Here is a 22,400-nt window from a genome sequence, read left to right as displayed (position 1 = left end):
GATTCGAACCCACAAACGATCCAATGGTCCAAAATTAATCCTAGAATATAATAAGGGAGAAAGGCCAAATTAATTAAATCACACTATCCCGAGGGAGGTCTACTAGTCCAAATCCGCACCCGGTCAAAAATTCACTTTACACATATCATGGGCAATCTCGAGGCTGGCCACAACAATATCGACACCGTCCAATTAAATTCGTCCCGGAACTCCGAGAAATTCGACACCAAAGTTTGGGCTCTAAATAACGGCAAAATTCGATCGAATGCGATTCTATTGAAATCTCAAATTTAAAAAAAAACAATAACCGATAGTGATCAGTTCCCGGGCGAAATTTTACTATAAGCACACTGACGAATTACACGTTTTATAAATTCCAAAATTGGGCCGAAATTTGGAATGTCACATAATTCCTTGATGGTGATTATAAAAAAATGATTATTCAGTGTGAGAAGATTAATTTCATGTTAATCAATCTATCTCTATTATTTAATAGTTCCAAAACCATTTTCTTATCAACTGGGGATTAGAATGGGCACCAAATGTTTCATATAAATAACCAAAATATGAGTTAAATTACATTAAAATCACATCACCGACTTTTTCATCGTCCATGACATCAAAATATAGTATTTGATAAATATAGGATGGGCAATCAATCCAAATCCGAGAAGTAGGAAGAGCTATATGCCAATCATCGAACGACGATCTTCGGGATTTGGGGATTTTATTGTATCCTAGAAGCGACTTTGCTTATCCCATAAGCAATATAGTGGGGGCAAATATCACTTCAAGAAAAGGGATCACACACCTCAAATCATGAGTTTTTACGGGCGACGTCCATCTAAGGGTTCACCAGTCATCAGGATCAGGAACTCTCTTACACTGGGCAACTGCAAATCCGTCCTCCTCGAAAGTTCCATCGGTCCCGCTCCTTGAAATTAATGTAACAGCTCTAATGATGTAGTTGGCGAAGAGCTGTACAAGACGACAAGTGTACGCAAGCGGAACGAACAAGGCGATGTAAAGAATCAATATAACGAAGAGGGCGGTGATTCCAACGATCAAGGCAACAACGGTGATCCAAGTGCGTTTGCTTATGGTCACATAGACCCCTGCCATGAAGGCCACGGACATCGTGGCAAGAGCTATGAGTAGTGGCAGTCTTGCCATTCGAAGGGCATGAAGCACCACACACGAATCATTGACCTGCGTCCAAAGAAGGATCACAACTGCAATTATCGAGTTGTACATGGCAACGGAGTTGCAGATCACGAAGACATCGTACATGGGTTTGTTCAACAGCGTAGCAAATCCAGCATCTGATTCAGAGTCGTTAAATCCTCCAGGAACAGAAAGGCCAGCGGCGAATGTCACAGCAGCAATGAGCGTTGCCACGACCATACGGGTATTGACCTGGTCCTTTAGTCTATCTAAGTCCGGATCCCATCTCTGCGGGCTTAAACCTCTTGGCTTGGAAATTGCTTTGTCTTTGCTTCTTTGGGTTCCAGCAGATACTAAGACTATTTGTGTTAAGCGCTGGTGAAGCGTAATAGGAAAAAAAAAGATATCGTTATTATTCATGAAGATGGACTAACAATCAAAGATTTAGGATTAAAATAAATGAAACCCCCGTCAAGCGATACACAGATTTGCAAACGCATTCTTTCTGATCTTACTGTAGAAACTTAATTCCACTTGGTAACTTCAGGGGAGTTCAACGGTCAAAATAAACTTTAATTTCTTTTCTCTCTCCCAGAAAGAAGTAGCCAAAACAATAGTGAAAAACAATAGTAGACAACTTGTTAATTTATTTTGTAGATGTATCATTACCTCGTGAAGTGGAGCATCGATATCCCACGGTTGATCATCTACGATGTCAAGAGCCGTCAAGTTGCCGTGGTTTGTAATATTAAGATCGACTCTGTTGTCCCGGGTGAGATAGAGCAGAACCTCGGGTTGCCACTGTAATGTGGCTACATGTAGAGGAGTGTTTCCTGCCTCGTCTTTCGCATTTATAAGCTTCTCAAGCTTGGGATCGCCAAGTATGTACTTCACTACCGAGGCCCTTCCATACTTTGCCGCAATATGAAGTATATTTTGCCGTTCCTTTAAAGTAAGCAACTCTTCTGGATCTGGCCAATGTCGAAGCAGCTCCTTCATTGTTTCAAGATGACCCATCTTACATGCGACGTGGATCGGAAAATAGCCCTGTCTGTCACCCTTGATGGCGCTCGAAGCGAACTTGTCGACCAAGAATTCAACTCCATTGATGTAATTCTCATATGCTGCTAGATGGAGGGGAGTTCCCCATCCAGCATCTCTCAAATCAAATAGTTCCTTCTTTTGCTCTGACATCATTATCAGCATATCTACATCATTAGAGAGTAGGAAATGAATGACTTTGTGCCGTGCTCATGATCAAGGGTCTAGTAACTTTACCCTCTAACTATTATATTTTTCTTAAGATGAAACAAACATGCGATATTACGTGGAATAAATAATTGAAACCTCAACTTTTGGGGGATAATTTCAGTATAGACATTGGAGAATGCTTCAAAGCAAAGAGACATTCATCTCCAAGTAGTAGTTTTCCACATGGGAGTAACAAAGGGCAGCCATGACATGAGTCTCTTCCTCTTTCAAAAAAGGTTCTTGGACCATAATATAAGTGGTGTAGTATCTATAGTGGCTTATACTATGAGTATCGACTACTGAAATTTTAGCGTGATGACATTTTTTAAGGGGTAATTCTTGCCAGGTCTCAAGTCCAAACAGATCGTATTTGTCTTCTTCTGGTTTAAAGTTTATGGGAAATCTTCAATAATTGATTCTGACTTTAGAAAAAGGTTAAACCATTCTAGGAGAAGAATAAAATATGCGAGGACAGCTGCTTTATGAATGTGACTTACAGGTTCAACAGCTCGTATAGACACACATATAAATGGTCCGACTAATAAATTTACCCAAGCAAGTGCCATAAGTACAATAACTGACCTAACTTTTGGTGCATCACGGCTCCGTGAACCGGCGACATGCCATGCATGATTTGCATCCAGTGCGGAAGGACTTCATTCCCATCCACCGCTTGCAGCAAACGCAAGAGAATCTCCGAGACCCCCACCTCGACTGCCAAGTACAGTGGACACTTGTTCTCCTTGTTCTTCTTATTCACCGATTTTGAGCCTCGACGCAGGAGAAGATCTGTCAACTCGGAGTCACCGTTCTTCACAGCCTCATGCAACGCTGTGTTCCCTGCCTCGTTCACTTCGTCCACAATACTGCTGCAGTCAAGGAGGAGCTCGGCCATGCGGATCCAGCCTGCTCTTGCTGCGACGTGGAGCGGGGTGTCCCCTCTGTCGTTTGCCTGGGCGGCAAGCTGCTTGTCATGGATGACCTCCAGGAGGGCTCGAAGGATGTCAGAGTTCTCGATACCCGCTGCGACATGGAGCAACGAGTTTCCGGAAGGGCCCTGTACATGGATAATGTCGAACAAAGAGACCCTCTCTTCGGCAGAATACTTTTCAAGGGCTTCGATGAACTTGTCGATGTCGCCTTCTTTCATGACGGCCTGGAGCAGTGGATACGCACGACAATTGAATTCTACTTGGGTGTGTGGTTCGTTTACTGACTCTAGTGCTCTCAATCTGGCCCTTCTCTGCTCCCAGAGATCATCATCCTCGATAGTTATGCTCGTGCGATCGCGATCCATCTTTTGACTCTGAAATTTGAATATCGTCTCCTCCAAAGTTAAAACTTGTTTGGACTCTTTTGCGGCAACTCTTCTCCCAGATTAATTACACGGCCACAACTTGGAGATGTTTTCTTCTCTAGCTGTCAGTAAACATCTTGTGGCCAAGAGCATTTCTTCAAAAAAAGATATCTTTGGCGCGCGAAAACATACACTACGGAGTTCATTCCTGAACATTGTACCGCATTCATATCAAGAACATTGTCGGTAAAGACTATTCTACGCAAGTAATCCCTGGAAAATCTGCTAGCGCTGCGAAATTGCACAAGGCGTGAATCTAATATTCAGAAGATTTGGAAAAACAAATCCAATTCTAATTCGACCACAAAATGATTGAATTATCAATGTCGCGACCTTCCCGCGGCGCCGGCTCTCGAATGGGCTGACAAGGCTAGTTAAGAGGCGAATGGATTGTTAAGTCTAAACCTATGACTTAACTCGGGCTCTCCCAAGCCCATACCAACTCGCGACTTAGGGTTCAAATTATGGACAGGCAAATTAATTTTATCTAGGAGTCGTCACTAATCAGTTTATGGTGAGTCGATTAGAAACCTAAGTAAGGCGACGGGAGAATTGCCTTACTCTTATGAACCAGAAATTCACATTAGTTCGTTGACTTGATTATACTAATTATCTAACTAGTACTCTTTCGGTGCCTAACCTTGTTTAAACAACATTTAAAGACATTCATGCAGTCTTCCTAAAAATTGTAAATCCTAGGGTTTTAGTTCTAACTAAACTAAGGAAAGGACCATTAATGCATCGAAAGTGTGCAAACAATAGCCCAACATGCCTCTAATCGGCCATATGCAAGGTTGAATTAAACACGCGATTCAAAATATACAAAGCAAATAACGTGCAATTAATCATTGCATTAATCACATAAAATATGTAAGAAAAGGCAATTCCAAAGCCCAATTTCATTTTTTTGATTTTCAAATTTTTTTTAAATTTTTTAAATTAATTTTTTTATATTAAAATATTATATTATATTATAATAAACGGACCCGGGTCGGATACATCTGACCCGGGGGCGCGGCCTGGGTCCACTACTGGACTAGAATGGGCCTAGTCTGGCCAACCCTAAAAAAACAAATAAAAGATAAGCCCGGCCCAAACATATTTTCTAATCCAGCCCAGCCCACTAGACAAAACCCCAGAGTTCCGGGTCGGATTTTCATGCCCGACCCGGATCCGACCCAGCTGACACGCGACTTCCCCTGGCCAGACCCAACTCTGGCTTCTCTCCCAGCGCGACGTGGTGGCGACGGCTGAGACGAGCGGCGTTGCTCATCTCGGCCTGGCAGCGCGCCCACTCTGGCGTCGCCTCAGCCAGCTCAGGCCGCTGTTCCCTGGCCGGCTCCGACGCCATCGGCTGAGGTTACCCCTCTCGGCCAAGTGTGAAAACAAAACGGGATGCGACGAAACGGCCGAACGGCCAACACCCGGAAGTCATAACGTCACCGGGACCCCTTGACCGGGCGAGATGGTGCCTGGACGACTCGACGCTGGCCAAAACAACTAAACAAAAACCGGATATCATTGTGGCATTTCAACGAACAAGTGGTGGGCGCTTCAAAAATGAACGATTTTTGGCACAACCAAGACTCAAACACGAGCCGGGACGCTCGACAGACCACTTTCAACAAGCACAGCAGCCAAACAAAGGACCGACGGGGGCTGGAGCTCGCGCAAGCCGGACCAATGCGAGCTCCGGCCGGCGTGCCCCAAAAACAGGGGAAAAACAGGGGCTGGCCGGTAGCGAAAACCAGGGGCGTTGACCGCGAGTTGTCCCTACCCTGCTCGGCGACAGCGGCTTGGAGGCGAGCCCGAGACAAGTCGGGCCATGGCCAGCCGCCTTGGGGCCGTCGAACCGAGATCCTTGGGAAAAACGACCCCTAAACCAAACAAAAACGAAAACCAGCGAACCGGAACCTACCAAGGCTTGGCACGGGGGAGGGGCGACGACCGCGAGTTGTCAGCCGCGGCACGAGCGTGGCGGTCGACCGAAAAGCTCTCCGGCTGTCTGTCTCGCTCAATCTCTCTCTGGATCTCTCTTGTCTTTTTTTCTCTAAAAATTGGCACCCTTTTCCTCTCTCCTCTCGTCGGCTTTTATAGCGGGCCGGCGGCCACCTGCTCACCCCCTCTCCTCCACTCATGCTCTGCTTCATTCTACTCCACTTATTTTCGCTTGGTTGAACGGCGACCAGCCTCTGCTCGGCTGTGAATCGGCCACCGCGACGGGGGAGGAAAGAGAGGGGAAGGGGAAGGGGGGATGCCGGGCCAGCCAGGGAAAAGCTCCTCCGGTCCCGCTCCTTGAAATTAATATACCAGCTCTAATGATGTAGTTGGCGAAGAGCTGTACAAGAAGACAAGTGTACGCAAGCGGAATGAACAAGGCGATGTAAAGAATCAATATAACGAAGAGAGCGATGATTCCGACATCAAGGCAACAACGGTGATCCAAGTGCGTTTGCTTATGGTCACATAGACCCCCGCCATGAAGGCCACGGGCATTGTGGCAAGAGCTATGAGCAGCGGTAGTCTTCCCATTCCAAGGGCATGAAGCACCACATGCCAATCATTGATCTGCGTCCAAAAAAGGATCACAACTGCAATTATCGAGTTGTACATGGCAACGGAGTTGCAGATCACGAAGACATCGTACATGGGTTTGTTCAACAGCGTAGCGAATCCAGCATCTGATTCAGAGTCATTAAATCCTCCAGGAACAGAAAAGCCGGCGGCATAGGTTTGGTAAACACTTGAGATGCCTCATTATCCAGCATGAGAATTGTGACAGATTGTGAAAAAACATAAAGATGACACAACTTGAGATATAATTTGCCTCATTATAATGCCTCATTATCCGCCGGCAAATTATATGACGATAGATTGTGAAAAAACATAATTTGCCGGCGACAGATTGTGAAAAAACATAATTTGCCGGCGGCATATGTCACAATTCTCATGTGTGCAAAAATATCCAGCATAAAAAATATCGGCATATAATTTGCCGGCGGCATAGGTTTGCAAAAATATCTACGTGAAAAAGTTATGGATAATGAGGCATCTTTATGTTTTTATCGTAAACACTCCATGTATGCTATTAATTTTTGTCAATCCAAAATGATGAGATTTCATTGGCATTTAAAAAAAATTATTTTTGTACAATGTTTGATATAATTAAATTTCATCTTTTAAAGTTTCACATTGGAAAATATAACTGTGATTTTACTTTGGAAAATCTTTAAAGAGGGATTTTTTTTTTGTTTCATCCTATCATCGCGTTAGATTTATCTGTATATAAAAGACAACCGATAAGAAAGGATTTGATGGTGATATGCACACCAAATTTAAAGTTTATAAACAAGTCATTGTGTTAAAAATTGCATATCTTAATTTTTTTTTTAAGATTTTATTTGATAAACGATCTATAAGTTTGCTCAACAACGTAAAAAAGAATCATGTTTTTTGAATGTTTTCTTTTCAACAAAACTAATTTCTATGGAAGTAAAATCTAACAATAAAAAAGAAAACACGTGAAATTCTTAATTATGCAAAAACAAACGTGTGAAATTCTTAATTATGGCAGTTAAATCTTAGATAGAAATAGAAAAACTAAGAAAAGAAGGAAAGTAAATAAATTTTCCTCACCGATTTAAATTGCAATTAAATGATTTGGGGCAACTTTGTCTTTTTGTTGAAAATTGGGTGGATTTAGCCATATAAGGGATGGAAATAGTGCCGCCTGTTAGATAACAAATTAACTCATATGGCTCATTAAAGAGAATTACCTGTCAAAAGTATAATGAATATTTCGATGGAGGAAACCATATTCAAGTTTTTGGCTTTATGTTAGTATTTTTTTTTTTTGGACATATGTTAGTATAAACAGATAGCATTTAGGACTTCAATGGAACTGTTTTCAACCATATAAATTTAAGAATTCTATTCCCACAAAATTTTCAAAAACTATTTCCTTTCTAAATAGTGGCCAAAATCGCCTAATTAATCTTTTATATTACTATAATTCTAAAAAAGGTACTTTTATTTTAGATATATTGAGCTTATGTTTTTTTTTTAGATCAATAATTTTGAATTTGCTTTTATATAATATTATGAGATTTAGTCGCGCTTCCATAGGGCAGTCTCGTCTTTTCAACGAAAAGCTGTGCCTCGAGCAATTTTGACTGCAGAAATAGTTGTTGCCCTAGTGTTAAGTAAAGCGGGTCTTTTTCTCAGGTGCCATGAAAGAAAATCTGGCGAGTGTTCATTACGACATGTCACTGTCTCCGGATGGCATTTCTTTCTTTATTGGTCTGGTATCTAATTGAACCAGTTGGCAACCATAATCTCACCGACAATTCAATCTTGTCAAGCTAAGACATAAATTGGTAATTCCTTGACCAGGAACAGTAACCGCGTTCTTACTCTAGTGCCTTGGTGTCGTGGAAATTTCAATGCAAAAGCGAATCCAAGGCGACGCGTGCCCAGGAAGAAGAAACAATTTGAGGAAATTCTGATGCAGAAGGAATGAAAAGAAGTAGACCCAACAATGATGACACCGGAAGAAACAGACGGAGAGATTTTACAAGGACCCCATAGCAAGATTATTAAATTGCTCATCATCACGTGTAATACAGCCATTTCTGCTCTGAATCATGCCAGTTGATTGAAACGGAATCTCAGAAAAAGACCTGCCAATGCTTTAGCGTGCCGGTGTTGTCGGCACGATTTCAGTTTAAAGCAGCCCCCACGGAAAAATACACCACGATGCATTTAGGTGGCAAGAAATTACATTATTGCTCCTTCCTGTTTTGCCCCTTGTTTTCCCATACTGCAGTAAAGTTCTTTTCATAATTAAATTGATGAAAAATCGTCGGGTCGATCCTATATTATTAGTATCATAATCACTTTCTTTCTAACTACAATTCATCACAAAAATAAGTACATTAAAAGTTTTAAAAGTTATTGCAAAAATGTAATCAAGTCATAAAATTTTTCAAAATAGTGCAAGAGTTGTCTGTTGTTGGGCTAAGTCTGTATTTTTAATTCTTAGTAATAAGAAGGCTCTTGATTTTGTATTAGTTGGTAGTATATTTGGTTTGATCAAGTTGTTTGTCTTCCGGGCTTTATTTGAAACAAAACTTTCCATATACAGATTATGTATATATGTCTATTATCAGAATCCAGTCCTTGATCTTACATGAAACACCCACACCATGTTCAACAGTTCTGCAAATACCTCAAAATAGTACATACCCGGGAAAATTGTCCAAAATAATATTTTAATAATTAATGAATTTTTTTATGTTTTTTCTCTCTCTTTTTCTGTGCTCTGAAGTTAGGGCCGGCAAGGGTGGCTGGCCGACCCTCGCCGGCTCTGGGCGGGGGCCGATCGACCCTTGCCAACTCTAGGCGAGGGCCGCGACACCCTCGCCTAGATCCGGCAATGGTCCCGATGCGCTCGCTAGATTTGGCCAGGCGAGGGTTTGGTGGCCCTCGTCGGCCCCAGGCGAAGCTTTTGGCGGCCTCGTGTGCCTCGCCTGGGGCCGGCGAGGGTCGCCAAGCCCTCGCTTGGCCAGATCTAGTGAGGGCATCGTGACCCTCATCAGATTTGGGCGAGGGCTCGCGCGTCCTCACTTTGCCGGCGAGGGCCTAACAACCCTCGCCCAGAGCCGGCGAGGGTCGGCCGGCCCTAATTTCAAAACCTAAAAAAAATAGAGAAAAAGAAAAAAACATAAAAAAATCATAAATTATTAAAATATTATTTAAAATGTCCACGTCAGCGCCACGTGGCCGTCCAGCATCCACATTAGTGATTTTTTGCCAAAATTGGCCGGATAGACTCAATTGGCAAGAAATGAAAAGGTTTAGGACTCAACTGGTAAAGTTGAAAGATTTAGGACTGAATTAGCGAAAGTGCAATAGGTTTAAGACTTTTTGGACAATTTTCCCGCACATACCCACGTGAAAAAACTGAACTTCAATATGATCATCAGTCTGCTTTCTCAATGGAGCGCACTAAACTGGACACTAAACTGTTGGACATCAGGACATCAATAATGTTGTAATCTTCTCTTGTTTCCTTTTCATTGGGAATCTTTTTGAACCGTGTGGTTTTACACTAACAGCTTGCATTCACATGCATTTTTTTAAGCGGATGTCCATATAATGAACCATCAAGAACGGCAAAGTCCGTTCCATTTGTCAAAAACAACCAAATTGAATGATGGTCCAAGCTTTTTTCCTTTTTCAAACATAGAAGGACACCGGAAGAAACAGACAGACAGATTTGACAAGGACCCGTAGTGAGATTATCCCAGTGCTTATTACTACAAAATCATATCATGTGAATCCCGTTTCTAACACACCCATCTCTGCTTTGGATCATAGCAGAAGTAGCCTCCTCTTTGCACGTCTTTTGAGCTTAGTGATGCACATGCCACATTTTCATTGTATTTCGAGGCAACAAATGTTAGCTATGGCCACCGATTGAGGGGCCACGTAAAAAGGCTTCTTTTGACCTTAATTGAAGAACATAGCGGTCATGTATTGCGAGCACTTGAGAACATCCTTTAACTAGTTTATAAGGAGATGATCTCAACAATAATATTGTTCCGGCCATATGTTTTAGATCAGGAGTTATATGTAAATGTTGCTGCTCTTTATCAATAGCTTGAATCATAGTAGTCCCTCCCTTTATACAAAGGCTAGCAAGATGATGAAACCCTAGGTCGCTTACACGTGTTGATTTGAACCCATGAGATATAAGTAGGAAAATCGCGAAAACTAACTTGAAGTTTATACTTACATAGAAAACACTATAATCGCTGTACTTCACTTATTGCTCGTGACTTTACTTCTCCTCGAAAAATATTGGGACTTTTTCTAATGTGCAGCTATATTTAGCATCAGTTGTCCCCAAAAATACTAAAAAAAAATGGCATGTTATATTTTTCATAAGTCAAACTAGATAGAGTTCATGTAAGTAATTAATTGCATTTTCAACAAGGGAATATCTTCCACACAGGCAGTGCATAAATGTATGCACAATCAAACCGTAAAGTAAACCCTGGGTTAGTGGCAAAACCTAATTTAGGAAGATTTCAAATTGAATTATAAAGTAGAGTATTAACAAATGAAAGATATTATTGCATTTTTTTAATTTGTGTTGCTACCGTCATACCTGAGGTCATACATATATCCTTGTAATTGAATTTTTTTTATCACAAAAATTGTTATCCATTTCGAAATAAAAGAACAGGCGTTTCAAAGGTTTCTTGCACATTCGTTCAATTTTAATCCACAAAGTGCTTTTGAAAATTAGATTCTCAAGTCTTCTCTTTTATTTAGAAGTTCAATAACCGAATATTAGTTGTTTAGTAATCAAACTGGAATGAATTGTGCGTGCAAGACATTACCTTTGTGTTGGCACTTTGGCAATGAAAGAGAAATCAGTATAATCCTTAATGTAAAAAGTGCAGGTAGACAAAAGATTCTTAGTCATCGTTCTGCGTAATCTAATGCATAATATGGGGATGGAAATTAATGGCAAAGATAAGGGATGGACCTTCATATCCAATCAACAAAAGGCATCTTTTATTTTTCTCTTTGTAATGAATATATTCTTATGTCTTGTTCTTAGAAATATTCTTTACAGGGATTAGTTCCAGCTATCCATGAGCTTTTACCCATGGCAGAACATAGAACGTGCGCTCGTATATATGCAAATCAGAGGAAGAATCATAAAGGCACGGCCCGACAAAAGCACTATTGGAGGTGATCCCAAGCAACATCACCACTATATCCATGCTTGACATAAGAATTTAAGGGATGAGAAGAATTCAAGAAAAAATGTCAGTTGCTGCGAGATGAAGTGGAGAGTATTGCCCACGAGTTCTGAAGAAATTACAGGAAAACAAGGCTGAAAGCAATTATTGTCATGTGGATTGGAATGGCAGAGAAGGGTGTGAAGTGAAGCACAAACATGATGAGTTTGTGGTTAACATGGAAAAAGCAAACTTGCTTTTGCATCCGATATTACAAGCAAGAGGAACCTGAAAAGCATTTATCTAACAGGTACAAGATGTACATACGAACTTATTTGTTAACCTTAGGACCTGCGAATGGTGCGGTTTATGTGCATTTGTGATCTATATATATCTTTTTAACTCACTTGAGGAAGGCATCAGACAACTCCTCCGAGGTCTCCATCAAGTTGATCTTCTTCATAATGTACCATCGTAGAGCAAGCCCATCTAGGCTTTCTTGAAATGTTTGAATCATGAGAGGCATGTTCTCGGCATAATGTGTCATCTTGATCGGATAGTATCGCAGGTGGAGTTTAGGGCATGTAGTGCCATCATACATGCTAAAATCCGGCGATTTGACTTTTTCGGGCACTTTGACCTTTGAAAGCTGGGAAGGATTCTTAGGGACATCCTCTTCAAAGCCAATGAGCTGCCTTAGCTTTTCCTCAATTTTCTCGAGTCGTTTGTCTCTTCCATCGTTAGGCGGGTGTGCGATTGCCGAGGAATCGTCAATCAGTATACCTTTGCCTTTGTCTTTCGAATCAATGCCGGTAGGTTGCCCAGAGGCCGATGGGTCAGCATGGAGCTGCACAGGCACGAGGGGAGCTGGGGGATTGACCAGTATTTGCTCTAATCGTCGGGACAGTTGAGTAAGAATGTCTAGGTCATTGTCCATCTTGCCTTTGAGGTTGATAATTCGAGTGGTCTGCTCGTTCGAATCGGCCATCGTAGCTCGGGAACGAGTGCGGATCGACAATCTCCATTTGGCCATGATGTGACAATTTAACCTTGAATTTAAGAAAAATGGACAATAGAATAACAACTTGGAAAGATCGGTCCACAACAATGGTCAAATGTCAGTTAACTCAATTATGGTAAAAAAACGTTCCTTTCACAAAATCAAATTCCTTAGAACATCAAACTAGGAAAATGAAATTACAAACTAGAAACCATGAGTTTAAAGCATTTTTCAAATGAAGAATGGCTTACTTGCCATGGACCGACACGAAATTAAAAATATGACAAAGTAAATAAATAACATAGAGAAGAGTGCAGGAAACTTATCAGAAATGATCACAAACCGTAATAGGCTTTTTATTTATTTCACCTTATCGGGAATGATCATGAGACTTGCCTTTATATAGGATTGTTACATGATTAATACTTTAAAATGACTTATAAATATACCTAGCATCCCAATGAGATAGATTCCCGAGAATTTACAAAATATTAAACTAGACATAGAAATTCAAACAGACTTTTGAAAGTAAAACTACAATAAAGAATCTCTCAATTCATGCACCAGTCTCGGGAGCCAAATAAATATCGACATCAAACTTGTAAATCGACAACCAGGTAGCCGATCAACAATCATAAAATCGACAACTTATCCACTGAATCGATAATCTCTTCGCATAATCGGCAACTTCCTCTGAAATGAATTTGATTTAATTACTAACAAGAGAGATGATGTGAACGTGAACTCTCTTTGAAAGAGGACATCTGTGAGATATATGGGACATGAACTGATGGACTGATAAGACTCAGGTCTCTTCTAGTGAGCGTCTGTGAAGATGAGACATTTATTGATGAATCATCATGGACGTCGGTATGTTGAAGATGGTGGGCATGAAATGATTGAGAACGTGATAGTGTGGCCTCCTTTTGCAAAGTGGATCGGTGGTCACTTCTTATAGCTCCAAGAAAATCTCTCATGTACCATGGACGGATTCAATGTACCCGTGAAGTCCCTTGATCACGGAGATTTTACTTTCCTGTAAGAAGCTAATTGGCAATCTTTTATTGACTAAGGATTATTGACTTTTTTCTCTAACATGCCACCAAGAATTTCTATCGTTTGGCCGTGAATCTCTTGAATTCCTTACTCAGTTTCCCGACTTTACAGAAATTATTGTTTCAAGAACATGAAATTAACCTCTTCTTTCCATGGTAGCCTTTGGTCGAAATCACACTTTTATTAATTGAAATTTCTTGCCGAGAACGTGGTCCTCAATCACGGCCAGATTTTTCTCATTAATTTCCGATTGCCCCAATCACGCGCCCACTTTTCTTGCCAACAATCATATGTATTCAGCCCATATTTTTCTTTTTGCTCCGTCCCATAATCTTGCCAAGAGCCGAATTTCCCATCTTGTATTTGGCTGAAATTCTTTGCTTTGGATGCTTTACTTTTCCAACTCAGACGTAGTGCGCAGGGTACACGTGAAATTCAGTCATGTAATCCACCACCAAGCCAATGAAATTTATTCAATGCGGACATGCTTTAAAATGTCTAAATGGAATGCAATATTAATATTTTTGTTTATGGATCGTGGTTGATCTCTAAATTTTTCATGTGATAAATGACTAGATGGAAAAGTTGAAATTTAAGTGTTAATAGCTGCCTCTTTTTTAAGGGAAGCTCACAAAGGTTTCCTTTAAGGACAAATGACACCTAAATTTAGACCGTGTAAATGCAGTTCAATGATCTTTTCGTTGGGAATAGGCTCCAAGGAATCTAGTCCCATTTTCAAAACGCAATGACATCTAATGTTGATGCTAACTAATTTAGGTAGAATACGTACCTGTCGTCACTTACCTAGAGGTCTAGGAAAGCAAATTTGGGCATGGGAGAAATTCATTGGTGGACTTGATATAATTGAAAGATTTAGAACTAAATTGATAAATAGTTAAAATGTTTAAGACTAAATTGGCCAAATTGAAAGTTTAAGAATGAATTGGTACAAGTGTAATAGGTTTAAAACTTTTTTGGTAATTTTCCCGTTCCAGGTGAAACGTTATTTCCATAGCTTGTAAATTTTTTAGGTTCGATACTCTAGCCAACATGCCCATTGATCAGGTATAATTCTAGGTGAAATGTTTTCTGTGATATTTACTTAGAGTCGGTTCATTGAAAAATGGCAACATATAAGGCTTATTTGACAGATATAAAATGTTACGGAATCCTTCTCATTATTTTCTGAACGCTACTGAAATAAAATGTGATTCTTTAGTGGTATTGATAAAAAAAGAAATGAGAGACTCCAAAGAAAAAACAGTAGCAAAAACATTTCCTAGGATTTGAACAAAGAGAATGCTTGTTCAATCTCCGCACTGAACATAGAAAAACCTTATCGTATTCTCACTGCTATCCTCCATAACCATAGGAGCAAATTTGACAGGGCACACCTGCTTTGACTATGATTCACCAAAAGGGTGTGATGTCATTTGCCTTCTCTAGTTGCCCGTGCTTTTTCATGATCTTCTATTCGGTTTTGAATATGAACTTCTTCATTTGCCTTCCCAGGTTGATGCAAAATAATAGCAGCGGCCCTGGAAAAGGAAGATGAATCATGATATTCCAAATCAAAGTGATTACTAGGACCGGACAGGGTACTATGTTAATCCATTCTGTTATGTTCAAATTGCTCGAGTTGCTAATTCTGATGGGCCATGGAGGACTTGTCCTAAGCATAACTCAAGGAATATGTCATCTTTAACAGTCACTGATCTTTTTCAGCAAGCATTAAGATGTAAGCACTTGCCAGGCAATTTTGCTTATTAAGATCTTAAGTCAGCTCGTGGTGCATTTCCATATTCCAAGTAATTTACACACTGATAGAGTGATCTAAAGAAATAGCTAAGTCGATGTTTCATCGGATTGTTATCTAGTTTCGAGTTCATCGCTAGGCCTACAGAATTTGGTGAAGGTTTGAAGCCTAGAAATGAAAGGAACCTGAGGTTCGATCCAGATGTTAATTTCACGACCCTATCCAACCGTCAGATAAGTGCATTTCGAGACGATCTCTCTATCTGGATTGTGTCTTTCCATACAAGAGAGTCTGCGATGTTTAACCTTAAAAATCCGAACCAGAGCTTGATGTGGTCAGTTGACATCATCAAACTAAGTTTAGAAAACAGCGCGCTCTTCAAATCCTTCGTCCTTCTGAATCCAAGGCCACCAGTGAATTAAGCGGTACGAAATTGTTTACCATATGATTTAGTGGTGAAAGGAGTCTTTTTTTTTTGTTAACAAAAGTTGCTGAATTTTCTAATCCTATACTGCGATAGACAAATTGAGGCCACGTATACTTATCGCTTATCAGGACCACGAGCATTCAGAGAACCAATAGAATAATTAGTAGCCTCTATATTTTCTAATGTCATTTCTGTTGGGGTGTGGTTCATACTTCCCACTGACAGGAAAACACGGGGTCCCGCTCCTCGGTGAGCGAGCGGGGGTCGTAGGGAGGAGCGCCCAACAATGCCAGAAGGCCTTCATAATATGGGCATTTATTTTATTAGTAGTTTGAGCTTGGATCTATGAATATCTACTGAATATATATAATCTATTTCTCTTGTAATTAAGAGATGTAATAGAGATGTGCGAGGTTCTAATTATAGTGTAATACTCTGATGGACGTAGCCCTAGTTTAATAATGAACCAAGATAAAAACCTTGTGTCTTGATTTCTTTTTGTCGCTTGTACTCTCTATTTTCTTGTGATTATGTGCCGAATCTTAACACTTTTGAAGTCTGACTTGAACGGTTATAGGCAGTGGAATTCCATTTGAAAATATACCATTTTGAGTGAAGAGACATTTTTCTTTTTATCCAAGAGAAGATCTTGCACTGAGTGAAATAATTATAGAGAACAGGGGAGAGTGTTTTACAAATTATTGCTAATCTCTCGTATCTCTTAAATGTATAATTCTCTCATTTAGAATCTTTCATGGAATTCAAGAGAAGTTGCAAAGAAAATTACGATTGCATTGTTTCTCATGATTTTGAATTTAAGCGCCATAATTGAGGCAAATATAAATTTAAAAGTAAAGTGATCACATAACACAGAAACTAGCAGGATTTTGCAATTTATTCAATGTGAAATCGCCAGATAAATAAACGAGGAACATTAATAGGACACCAGAGATTTACGTAATTTGATCCGAGTGTCAGTATCTACTTCATGGGGAGAGCCAATAGCAAATAATCAACTATAATCGGAAATCAGAATTTCGATCGCTTACTTCCCACATGTTGATTAAACCCAAACTAAAAGTGTTGACAAAAAACAAATATAAAACTTACAGTACAAATCGCCAAGTGTTCTGGCCCAAAGCAAAAACTTTACTTGCGGCAGTCCAAGAAGCGTCTCTGGCTTCTTTTCTTTTTCCCTGTGTGCGGCATCTGCAGGTAAGAAGAGTAAAAGCAAAACCCTTGCTTTTTGTTTCTCTCTCTCACAAAGACTTCTCAACCTGTAAAAGTGTATGTATATATATAGATATCATAATAGAACATGGAGCCCCTAATTTTGTTTTGTAGTGCCACAGAGATTTTCCTTTTTGTTTTATCCGTAGTGGAAGCTCTTTTTCTTTGAATTTCTTTGTGCGGTCAAACTTAGATACTTATCCCACATAACCAAAACAAACCTCAACATATATAGTTATATGCCCTTCCAGATAATTGGATTTCTTTCCTATGATTTAACAAACCGATCTATATCATCCACCTGGGTCGAGACATAACTTAATCCGCCTCAACGCTATGGGTTTTTTCATCAGCGACATTTGTTGATGGTGCCGAATCAATTTTGGGAGATCCAGCACAAGGTTTGAGGATTCCAAGAGGATACTCAGGCTGCCACGTGGCCCTTTCTACGGTCACACTTTTTGAAATTGATATACCAGCTCTAATGATGTAGTCGGCGAAGAGCTGTACAAGACGACAATTGTACCCAAGCGGAACGAACAAGGCCATGTAAAGACTCAAGATAACGAAGAGGGCAGTGATTCCAATGATCAAGGCGACAACGGCAATCCAAGTGCGTTTGCTTACGGTCACATAGATCCCTGCCATGAAGGCCACGGACATTGTGGCAAGAGCTACGAGCAGCGGTAGCCTTGCCTTTCCAAGGGCATGAAGCACAGCATGCGAATCGTTGATCTGTCTCCAAAGAAGGATCACAACTGAAATTATCGAGCTGAACATGGCGACAGTGTTGCAGATCACAAAGACGTCATACATGGGTTTGTTCAACAGCGTAGCGATTCCCGCATCTGGTTCGGAGTTGTTATATCCTCCAGGAACAGAAAAGCCAGCAGCGAATGTCATAGCGGCAATCAGCGTTGCCACGACCATACGGGAATTGGCCTCGTCCTTTAGTCTATCCAAATCTGCAGGCTCCAAATCTATCCCCGGGCCTAAGCCTTTTTTTGGCTGGCAAATTGCTTTTTCTTTGCTTCTGGGTGCTCCAGCAGACAATAAGATTGTTCGTGTCAAGCTCTGGTCAAGCATATAAAAAAGACCGTTTATTATCCATGAAGATAGATTTAGAGTTCAGAAAAATGAAACCTTCTCAAGTGATACCCAGACTTGCTCCAGAAGACAATAACCTGACTGTAGATATTCCACTTGGTAACCACCGGGGGTAGTTCAAACCTTAATTACTTTCGTCTCTTCCGCAAAGGAAGTAGCTAAAGCAACGCTGGAAAAAAAAGGTAGATAACTTCTTAATTCATTTTGTGGAGATCATTACCTGGTGAAGTGGAGCATCGATCTTTTTCAGTTGCGCATCTACAATGTCAAGAGCCGTCAAGTTGCCGTTGTTTACGAGCTTAAGATTGACTCTATTGTCCCGGGTGAGAGAGAGCAGAACGTCGGGTTGCCATTGCAATGTGGCCACATGTAGAGGCGTATTTCCTTCCTTGTCTTTCGCATTTATTAGCTTCTCGAGCTCGGGATTACCGAGTATGTACTTCACTATGGAGGCCTTGCCGTACTTTGCCGCAACGTGAAGTATGTTTTGCCCTTCCTTAAAATTTAGCAACTCTTCTGGATCTAACCAATGTTGAAGCAGCTCCTTGATTGTTTCGAGATGACCCATCTTGCATGCGACGTGAATTGGAAGATAACCCTCTTTGTCGTATTCAACGGCGCTCGAAGCGAACTCATCGACCAAGAATTTGACTCCATCGATGTAATTCACATATGCTGCTAGATGGAGGGAAGTACCACCTCCAGCATCCTTTAAATAAAATAGCTCTTTCTTCCGCTTTGACATCTCTTTCAGCATTTCTACATCATTACAAAACAACAAATGAATGAATTTGTATCATGCTCGTAACCAAGGGTCTGGTAACTTTACCCTCTCACTATTATATTTTCTTATAATGAAATGAAAAATGCGATATTACATGGAATACATAATTGAAATCTAAAGTTTTGGGGAGAATGCTTCAAAGCGTAAAAACATTCATTTTCAAGTAGTAGTTTACCGCATTTGAGTAATCAAGGGCAGCCATGACATGACTCTCTTCCTGTTTTACAAAAGGTCGCCGGACAAAAATAGTAGTGTAGTATCTAAAATGGCTTATACTATGAGTATTGGCTACCAAAATGTTAAATTTATAATATTTTTCTGGGGGAAATCTTGCCACGACCCAAGTCAAAAGGTACGGTAATCTGTGTCCCTTCTGGGCCAAAATATATAGGAAATTTTTAGTAATTGATGAAGGCTCTAAAAAGTACAACCCTCATATCTATTCTCAATTCTCACCCACAACTTTTTTTCTATCTCACATAAAATCACAAATTTTGCTCGAATTCCGATTTTTACCCAAACTTTTATTTTTGTCTAATAACTCGAGCTCGTGTCTCAATTTTGATCCAACCTTTGCTTTGTCTCATAAAAAAGTACTCACTATCAATCAACACTCAAATCCAGCCCCATCAAGTTTTTGTTGCAGAATGGAACATTGAATCTTTAACGGCATTACTAAACGGAAACTAGAGAAAGGCTAGATTTGAGTACCAATTGACCTAATGTTGATACTTTCTTATGAGAAAAAAAAATGGCTAGGGTCAAAATTAATACCCAAGTAGAGTTGAAAATGCTTTGTGAATGGGGGGCATCAACGTTCAGCGGCTCATGTGGAACCATAAAGTAGACACTTATAAATGTGTCTGGTCCGACTAATATAATTGCCGGAGGGAGAGCCAGAAGTACAATCACTGACCTTTCCTTTTGTAAATCACGGCTCCGTGAACCGGCGACATGCCTTCCAATAAAGAGACTTTCTCCCCATCCACCGCTTCCATCAAGAGCACAAGACTCCTCAAGTCTCCCATCTCGACTGCCAGGTACAGCGGGCACTTACCCTCTCTGTTCTCCTGGTACACCAAATTCGACCCTCGATGCAGCAGCAGACGGGTCAACTCGCAGTGACTGTTCTTCACGGCCTCGTGCAACGCCGTGTTGCCCGCGTCGTTCGCCATGTCCGCGATCCCGTCGCAGTCGAGGAGGAGCTTGGCCGTGTGGATCCTCCCGGCTCTCGCCGCGACGTGGAGCGCGGTGTCCCCCCGGAAGTTCGCCTTGGTGGTGCGCCGCTCGTCGCGGATGACCTCGAGGAGGGCTCGGAGGATGTCGGCGTTCTCGATGCCCGCCGCGAGGTGGAGCAGCGAGTTCCCGGAAGGGCCCTGTATGTCTATGATCTCGGACAAACGGACCCTCTCTTCGGCGGAATACTTTTCGAGGGCTTCGATGAAGTTGTCGACGTCGCCGTCTCTCGCGGCGGCCTGCAGCCGCGGGCTTACACGCCATTTGAGTTCTGCTGGGTGGTGGGGTTCGTTCAAACACTCCAGTGCTTTCAACCTGGCCCTTCTCTGCTCCCAGATTTCATCATCCTCGATAGTGATACTCACGTGATCGCGATCCACCTTTAGGCTCTGAAATTCGAACATCGTCTCCTCAGATGTTAACGATGGTCTGGTTGAACTCTTTTACAGGGTCCCTCCTCTCCAAAGATTTATAGCGCAGCCAGAAACTTGGAGATCTTTCCTTCTCTAGCTGTCCGTGAACATCATGTGGCCAAGAGCAATTCTTCGAAAAGAAAAATATATTTCGCGCGTGAAAAAACAGCCACCACAGAATTCATTCTCAGACACATCGTCCTGCAGTCGTGTCAGGAACATTGTTCTGCGCGAGTCAATCCAGGAAAGCTGTGGGTCCTGCAAAATTGCAAGGGGCGTGAATCCTGGAAAGCTGTGGGTCCTGCAAAATTTCAGACGATTTGGAAAAGCAATTCCGATTCTAATTCGACCAGATACTGATGAAATTATCAAGTCCATGTTTCTCAAATTAAAATGGATTTGCAAAAATGTATGTGAAAATTCAAAGAAAACTAAACTTCTCGACTAGCAATGGCGGGGCTAGGATTATTTTTTAGTGAGGTCAATAAGTAAAATGCTAAATTCTTTTTTATTAAGAAAATTTATACACGATTCTAAAGTTTTGATCAACACCAAAAATTTAAACATAGATATTTTAGTTTATAAACTTCAATGTTAATTTGACCCCCAATCTTCATTTTGTTGAACATATTTCACAATTCTTCCTCGTGATCGAGCTGAGTCGTAACATTGCTAGTCACCTAATCGTTCAAGTAGTTTAAAACTAACTCAAGAACATCCTTTAAACTAAGTTCACACCCATACACACGTATAAGAATTGTGGCAGCAAATTTTGTGCACATAAATGTGACTACACAAAATTTGGCAAAACAACTTAGGTCGTAACTCTTGCACGTGATTGAATTAGATCACACGACACAATTGCAATATTGACATAAAGTCGCTCAAAGTGTTGCCATGCCACTGCTGAGTCAAACAAAATATAGTTAAAGCGTGAAATCGAAATTAAAGTGTTGTAATTGAAAATGAAATTGAAACTTGGAAATTCAACCTATAAGAATCTAATGACGCTCAAATCATTGCATTCGCGAAAACATGAAAATCATATTCACGGGGCACACAGCGAAAGGAAAAGTGGACAGTTGAGTGGTCATCTTCGTCCTCGGTTTTCAAGTATTATAAGAGATTGAAGATCTGTTGACTATCTTCTCCTTTTCCCACTAAGATCTTCACGTTCTCAGTAGTTGTTTTCTCGACCCTATCTCGATCTTTACTGCCTCTATACCTTTTGTTTTCTTTTTCTTTTAATACGGATCTTTTTTTTAATGCAATGCCACTTGTCCTAAAAAAAAATTGAGTCTTTTTCTAATCCGACGCCACATTCAACACCACATCAATCAAGACCACTTGTCCTCAATATAATTGAAAAATGACATTTTAGATTTTTTTTTCATAAGTCAAAATGGATAGAGTTAACGTACTTAATAATTGACTTTTCGACAAGGGTTTATCTTCTATACACAGGCACAGTATAAATCTAGGAAAAAAAAATCTTAATTTGTGTTGCTAGTCTAATACCTTGAGGATATATACATTCCCTTTTGATTGAATTCGTTTATCACCAAAAACTGGTATCTTCCTATTTCCAAATAAAAAGAAATATTTGAAGGTTTCTTGCACATTAGATCGATGTTGAACCACAAAGAACATTTGAAATTTAGATTTCCAAGTAGTCCTTTTTATTTAGAAGATAAACTTTCACAAAAGCCTAAAGATAAATGATTGGATTTAATGATAATGATAGACTAGATGTTCAATAACGGAAAGGTAGTTGTTTAGTAATAAAATATGATGGAATTGTTCGAAAGAGACATTACCTTTAAGTCGGCACTGTCGCAATGAAAGAAAAAAAGTCATCATAATCT

General features: G+C 40.5%; 2 protein-coding genes across 3 annotated transcripts in view; both read right to left on the bottom strand.

Annotated features, from left to right (window-relative positions):
• Positions 1 to 432: 432 nt before the first annotated feature.
• On the bottom strand, positions 433 to 4,022 carry LOC130139028 (protein ACCELERATED CELL DEATH 6-like). Its single transcript, XM_056315008.1, has 3 exons — positions 2,998 to 4,022; positions 1,834 to 2,372; positions 433 to 1,539 (listed from the first exon to the last, which is right to left on the bottom strand). The coding sequence occupies exons 1-3, from the start codon at positions 3,710 to 3,712 to the stop codon at positions 853 to 855; spliced, it is 1,941 nt and encodes a 646-aa protein (XP_056170983.1). The 5' UTR covers positions 3,713 to 4,022; the 3' UTR covers positions 433 to 852.
• Positions 4,023 to 16,637: 12,615 nt separating this feature from the next.
• Positions 16,638 to 22,400, bottom strand: part of LOC115677605 (protein ACCELERATED CELL DEATH 6-like) — a 37,409-nt gene continuing 31,646 nt past the window's right edge. The window contains exons 1-3 of one of the 2 annotated variants that reach the window (XM_030600788.2): positions 19,803 to 20,609; positions 18,323 to 18,861; positions 16,638 to 18,069 (exon numbers count right to left, since the gene is read on the bottom strand). In XM_030600788.2, coding sequence (XP_030456648.1) covers positions 17,314 to 18,069; positions 18,323 to 18,861; positions 19,803 to 20,526 — 2,019 coding nt within the window. In that variant the 5' untranslated portion in view covers positions 20,527 to 20,609 and the 3' untranslated portion in view covers positions 16,638 to 17,313. Of the gene's footprint in view, positions 18,070 to 18,322; positions 18,862 to 19,802; positions 20,610 to 22,400 lie in introns of those variants that run through there. The other variant, XM_056317348.1, reaches the window with a different exon arrangement.

The sequence above is a fragment of the Syzygium oleosum genome, unplaced genomic scaffold (assembly GCF_021117445.2).
Source record: "Syzygium oleosum isolate NSW1041296 unplaced genomic scaffold, Sole_v2.1 Sole_v2.01, whole genome shotgun sequence".
Classification (NCBI taxonomy): domain Eukaryota; kingdom Viridiplantae; phylum Streptophyta; class Magnoliopsida; order Myrtales; family Myrtaceae; genus Syzygium; species Syzygium oleosum.
Note: the sequence above shows the minus strand (reverse complement) of the source record. Positions and strands in the feature narration are given on the sequence as shown.

Bases quoted from the DNA above. Each gene is read 5' to 3' on its own strand.
- LOC130139028 (XM_056315008.1), bottom strand. From the start codon at position 3,712: ATGGATCGCGATCGCACGAGCATAACTATCGAGGATGATGATCTCTGG. The intron at 2,373-2,997 runs GTCAGTTATTGT...CTAATGATGTAG, and splicing joins CGTGATGCACCAAAAGTTAG to ATATGCTGATAATGATGTCA. The intron at 1,540-1,833 runs GTAATGATACAT...ACGCTTCACCAG, and splicing joins TCGATGCTCCACTTCACGAG to CGCTTAACACAAATAGTCTT.